Source organism: Plasmodium fragile (assembly GCF_000956335.1).
Source record: "Plasmodium fragile strain nilgiri unplaced genomic scaffold supercont1.37, whole genome shotgun sequence".
NCBI lineage: Eukaryota > Apicomplexa > Aconoidasida > Haemosporida > Plasmodiidae > Plasmodium > Plasmodium fragile.
This window is the reverse complement of record NW_012192617.1, coordinates 16,781-23,076: the sequence shown is the minus strand read 5'-3', so window position 1 is coordinate 23,076 and position 6,296 is coordinate 16,781. Positions and strand designations below refer to the sequence as shown.

At 45.1% G+C, this 6,296-nt stretch overlaps 2 protein-coding genes across 2 annotated transcripts; both read left to right on the top strand.

Moving 5' to 3' along the window:
• Positions 1 to 521: 521 nt before the first annotated feature.
• AK88_03289 (uncharacterized protein) lies at positions 522 to 2,108 on the top strand (the record flags this gene model as incomplete). The annotated part of the gene is made up of 4 exons (XM_012480910.1): positions 522 to 1,007; positions 1,105 to 1,345; positions 1,455 to 1,829; positions 2,023 to 2,108. 4 exons carry the CDS (start codon positions 522 to 524, stop codon positions 2,106 to 2,108), a joined length of 1,188 nt encoding a protein of 395 aa, XP_012336333.1.
• A 1,483-nt stretch (positions 2,109 to 3,591) lies between these two features.
• Positions 3,592 to 5,658, top strand: AK88_03288 (queuine tRNA-ribosyltransferase; the record flags this gene model as incomplete). Its single annotated transcript, XM_012480909.1, has 1 exon — positions 3,592 to 5,658. The coding sequence occupies one exon, from the start codon at positions 3,592 to 3,594 to the stop codon at positions 5,656 to 5,658; it is 2,067 nt and encodes a 688-aa protein (XP_012336332.1).
• Positions 5,659 to 6,296: the final 638 nt, after the last annotated feature.

Here is a 6,296-nt window from a genome sequence, read left to right as displayed (position 1 = left end):
AAAAAAAAAAAAAAAAAATTCCACCACACGCCGACTCCTCCCCCCCAACATTTCCTACTATATACAACGGGCTGTATTGTAAGGGGGCCACTTTGGAAAAAAAAAAAAAAAAAAATTGAGCAGCAGGGAAGGAAACAAAAAAGCGGAGAAGGGACAAAATAAGCGAAATGAACGAAGCTCCACCCTTTTTTTTGCTTCTTGCATAAACTACGTACTTCTCTCGCTTCGTAATTTTTTTGTACGTTTTAGGACCCTCTTTAAGAAGTTTTTTAAGGCATTACCCAATCACCCCCCCCTATGCCCCATCCACAAAGCAGTAACTTTTTTTTTATGACCACATTTACCGCTTGTAAGAGTAGCCCATCTGAACAAGACTCTCAAACCATGTCGTCGTCCTACATAGTCAGCAGCGCATACGGATAGAAGGTTGGAGTGAGGGGTTGTTAAAGGCGCCCAGTCAAAGATTAGTCCTTTCTGTGTCCGTCCCCCCCTCCACACTCCCCCGAGCCAGAACACAAAAGATGGAAAAGTCGAAAGAAATTTTCTACGACAAGGAGAAGAGGTTCTTCTTGCACCTCATGATATACGTGAGCAGGTTTTTTTTAAGCGATGAAGAAATTGTCGTGTTTGACCTATTCGTTCACAACGAATGCCTTTACCTAGAGAAGGACATAATTAACAGCGTCAACATGAACGAGCAAAAGATACGGAGTATACTTTCTAAACTGTTAAAGGAGAAATTTATAATCCAAGTACAAAAACTGAAAACGACAGAGAGGGGGTCTACCTTCCAAGTGTATTACTGCCTGAACAACTACATCGTGTATGTGATTGATTATCGCATTAGGCAGATGGAAGTTCAGTTGAGGAAGGATCGAACTGACAATGACATGTATGTTTGTAACTTTTGTAACGCGACTTACTCTCAACTGGATGCTCAGCTGCTTCCACTGGATGCGTACGACGCGCACTTCCTTTGCTTCTGCAACAATAAGATTGAACTCGTGGTAAGTGGCGTCGCCGTCTCGTCGCTAAGCACACCGCTGCGTCGTCGCCGTCTGGCCGCTACCTCATCGCCGCCTCATCACACACCACGCACTGCAGGAGAAGGACGAAAGCAGCAACGACCGAATCTACAACCGGTACACCAAGTACATCAACATTTTAAAGGAGCACACGGAGAAGCTCAAAAATTACTTCATTCCCCTTTACACAGAAAAGTTCACCAGGGTGGCGCCCCCCGACTCTCTGCACTCCCTCGCCGCGGACCACTCGTCAGACGAATCCATGACGAACAACTCCTCCGAGCTGTCCCTCACGAATAATTCCTCCCAGGTGTCTCAAAGTAGGCAGCAGCGGGTCAATCCACGAGCGAGAGTGCTTTCGCGTACATGCGCATGTGTATATGGATGACGGTGGCTTACCTGGCTGCATTTGTTTCCCCCCCCCCGCAGACAACCCCGGAACGGCGGCCGAACAGAAGAGAGCAAAGAACGAAGAAACGCCCACGGACGCCTGCAGCAGCGTTATACGGTCAGACAAAAAAATTAAAATATGCATGAACGTAAAGGGAAAAAGAAGAGCGAACCAAGTGGTAGCCCCTTCCACTGGCGGAAGGACCACTACACCTGGCAAAGACCCAGCGGAAGATGACAATGTACACAAGGGTCACGTCATCACAGGAAGGGCCAAACATCAAACTGGTGACTTGACCCAGGTGCAACAAAGTACCAGCGAGATGGTTGTGCTAAAGGATACACAGAAGGCTGATGAGCCGGAAATGCCCCTCTTCTATATAGAAAAATTTAAGAAGGAATTTTCGCTCATGGGTATGTGCATATTGTGGTTGGAGTGTTTGTCTGCTTCCTCTTGTGCAGAGATGGCAGGGGAGTGATCGATCACTCGTATGTGTTGTCGCATCGAAGCGGTCCCTTTTTATTGGGGTGGAGCGGCAGCGTTGGGGAAATGCTTCTTTTTATTTATTTTGTTTATTTTATTTTTTTTTTTTTCCCCCCTCTTTAGATGCCCAGAAATTGCAGCAAGATATGACTCAGGACGAATTCGAACGCTTCATGGAGTTGCAGGATGAGTACCTGGACTTTATTTGATTTCCCCCTTTTTGAGCCTATCCATAGGGGATGAAGGAGATTGCTCATTACATGTGAAGGAGTAATTCATTTTAAGGGAGGTACCCCGAGGGAGGATGAGCCAACCGTCATCCTGAACCCTGAAATCGGGCAACTGAATTATTCAAGGAACGCCTGGTGGGAAAGAAAAAACCCTTTTCATGAATGTTCCTTTTAGGATCTCTGTGAAGAGACTACAAATTGTAAAGGGGTTCTTTGCAGCCATGCGTGCACGTATGCACGTGTGCATGTGTACATGCCGAGTCATCCTTCGTGCAAGTCTGTCCAAGTAAAAGATTTGCAACGTCTCTACAGGGTTTATGCAGCAGAATGTGTATTCTTGCCTGACGGAAAGTGGGGGATTTTTTTCTCCGCTTTTTCCTTAGTAGTTACTGATTAGCGCCTTTTTTTTTTTTTTTTAACTCCTTTGTGTGAAGGATGAACATGTTGGGATGTGCCTGAAGTGACCTGTTGGCACGTCACGATGTTTATTTTGTTGCCTCATTTTTATCCGTTCATTTTGCCATTTGCCATTTTGTTTTTGCACTTTATTTTGCTTTTTTAGTTTCCCCTTTTATTTGTAAAACCTCTGTGGGTTTATTCTTTTTTTTTTTTTTTTTTTTTCTACCCTTGTTCCTGCCCAAGGATGCACAATTAAACGCCTTTTATTTCTGTCTCCCCCGCCCTTGGTGCGATGGCGTGACAAATGCCAATTTATTTTTTTTAAGTGAACAGAATGAAAACAGATCTTTGTCGGTGCATTCTGCGAGTTGCATTAGTTTGAGGGAGTACAAAAAACAGGAGAAGCAGCTGCTGATGGGGAGTTCGCCCCAATGGATGTGTAAACTTTGGCACGGCTTCCTCGCCTGTTCCGCGAAACATCTCCTTAACGCCATGCGCTATGACCCAGCGGACTGGAGAGGTTGTATCTTCATTTAAAAATGAAATCCTTTCGTAGCACCTCGACAGTGGAGTGACACTCTGCCAGATGAATAGAAGCCGCCTCCACATTTTTTAGCAACCGTTTTTGGAGTAACACAAACGAGGAAAAAATTGATGCAAAAGGGGGAAGAAAAAAATTAGCTGTGCTCACCATATTAGCATTTTTTTTTTTTTTTTTTTTTTTTTTCAATGCCCCGTTGTAACTGAAACGCTGAACGGGTGGACTGATTAACCCTAACCCAACGTTGGCGCATCTAATGCATGGGGGGTAACACAAAAGCACGAACAGGATTAGGCACCACAATTGCGGAAGTTTCGCTCAAAAATGATCAACAATTTTGCAAAACAAAATTTGCGCTGCACTGGGTTACACCTCAGCCAGTAGTTGTTAAAACGGAGTGGTAACAAAAGAGCGTATGTATATATATATTTGTTATAGAAGGAGCAAACTCTTCTGTTTAAACCTCGCGTCTCTGCCCTGACCAAGTGAAATCATTGAGGTGGGCTTTTGCGTGACGTCGACATGGAAGAACCAAATGATAAGTTAAGTAGAAAAAAAAAGGCCTGCTTCCCGGAGAGTAACTCTCCTTCAAGCGAAAACCACAGGAGTAAAAAAAAAAAAATAAAAGTTGGAAGCGGCATACGGGGTAAAGAAGGTACAGTGGCCATGGGGGAGTCTCCCCCGAGTAACCCCCCGCAGGAACCCCTACCATTTGACTTCTTCACTCAAAATGATTATAAAAAGTACGACGATTTTGTACGCTTTTGTGAGGAGAGCTTTGCCTACATTGATATGGAAGACGTGAATAAACAAATCGCTGTTCTCAGATCGAGGGGTGGCCAAGCGCAGATGTACTTGTCCAATGTGATTAGAAGTTCGGGTGATGAGGGGGGAGAAGAGAGTGGCTGCGACCGGGAGATGAACAAGAAGCAGGAGGCCGCTACCACCACGCAAGAACAAAAGTACAAGAAGAATCTGAAGCTTATAAATATAAAGAAGCACAAACGAGCCAGGATCAACTTGATACTTATTAAGAAGAAGTACACGGACGGGGGGCATATGGAGGGGGAGCATGTTGAGGGGAAGCAGACGGAAGGCCGCCCCACCGCCAAGAAAAACACCGTGGTCGTGTCCCCCATTTTCATGCCTGTCGGCACGAAGAGTTGCATCAAAGGCCTGGTGCAGGAAGAAGTGCAGCTCCTGTGCAACCACATAATCCTGAGCAACACATACCACTTAGCCAATATATATGACATGTCAACTTTTGTACATAACAAGGACATTAACAATTTTATTCGTTTTCCAAATGCCATGCTGACCGACTCGGGGGGGTTCCAGATGGTCTCCCTCAGCAAGCGAATAAAGATTCTGGAGGAGGGCATCCTCTTTGACAATATTTACGACGACGCGGTTATGCGCAGGAACGTGCTCGCCGTGGGGGGAGTGACCGAATTGACGCAAGTGGGGGAAGTGATGGAAGCGGCATCCGCTGAGATAGGGGACACGGCTAACCAAATGGATGCCGCCCCCCGGAGGGAAATCCTGCTGACGCCCGAAAGCTCCATACGGCTGCAGAACCACATCGGGAGCGACATCATCATGGCCCTGGACGACGTGCGCCCCGCGACGGAAACGGACGTGCAAAAGATAGAAGAGGCGACGCACAGGACCAACAGGTGGCTGCAGAGGTGCATACAAGCTCATAGTAGGGAAACGGAGCAAACACTATTTGGAATAATTCAGGGGGGACTTCACATCAGACTGAGAAACGAATCTATGCAATTCATATTGAAGCAGAAACTGAATGGCTATGCTGTGGGGGGACTCTGTGGTGGTGAAAAAAAAAGGGACTTCTTTAACATAGTGCACCATTGCTCAAATGAGAAAAATAAAAAATGGAATCATTTACCAGAAAATAAATGCAGGTACATTATGGGCATTGGCTACCTCGCTGATATTCTCTTTTGCTCTCTCCTGGGTTACGACATGTACGATTGTGTGTATGCGTCGAGGACGGCTAGGTTTAACACTGCCTTGAGCTATGACGGAACCATAAAATTGAAGCAAGCCAAGTATGCCTTTGATTTCTCTCCACTTGTGAAAAACTGTCACTGCTATGTGTGTTCTAAATTTTCTAAATCGGCTCTGCATCTACTTATTTCGAAGAAGAACCCAATTGTAAATGTCCTCTTGACCATACATAATATTTATTTTACCTTGCACTTTTGCTACCTCCTGCGAGTTGCCATCTTTTTAGAAAAAACGGACCTGTTCGTGACGACCTTCCTCTACAACTACTTCGTCATCGGGTGCAGGAATGGAAACTATAAGATCCCCGATAATGACAAGGCGGCCCCGGGTGAGGATACATCAAATGGGGGGCCAAGCCACCCCCAGGCGACGAACACGCAGGATAATTCAACACGTGTGGATGAAAGGGAGGAATGCAGAAGCACACCGATTATAGCGACTACACAGACTACACCCACAGAGGACCGAAAAGGCGAAATGCTAAAGGAGTTAAAGGATAAGTTGCCACACTGGGCTTTGCAGGCGCTGGAATATGCAGAAATAGAACTCACCTTTTGAAAAAAAAAAAAAAAAAAAAGTCGCCCTGATCATGTAAGTACGGATAAGGACAGAAATAGCCATTTTAATTTGCCCTCTCCCATGGTGTGCAAAAAATGGAATCATTTGAATGGATCCCCCCAGATGTTATTTTCCCCATAAAAATAACTCGTTCACATTTCAAGTCTAATTTTTTTAAAATGCAATGATTATATGTTAACTGAGCCGATCATTGTGTGTTTGTGTGTGTGTGTGAACCTACGGGCAATATCCCAAAAAAGGGGTGGCTCCAGAGGAGGGCTTCTTCTTCCTACGTAGCTGTCCACCGATTCTACAATCGTTTAGCAGATGAAACGCCTACCACTTCCCACTCGGGCATAAAATTCCCTCCCCAAGGGGTAACTTCAAACTTAATTTGAGAAAATTCCTATACAGGGTTGTCTTACCACAAAAGACACACCCAAACTGGGATCTCCTGTGTGTATGTGCGTGTGTGCATATGGGGTGGGGTGAATGGGAAAAAAAGCCGCGCTACGCAAAGTGGAAAATGGGCCTAGGGAAACGTCTATAGAGATTGTGCAGAAATTGTTCAAGGCGCTTTTGCGAGGTACTTATTTTCACATAAAATTTTGGTAAATTTTTTTTTTTTTTTTTTTTTT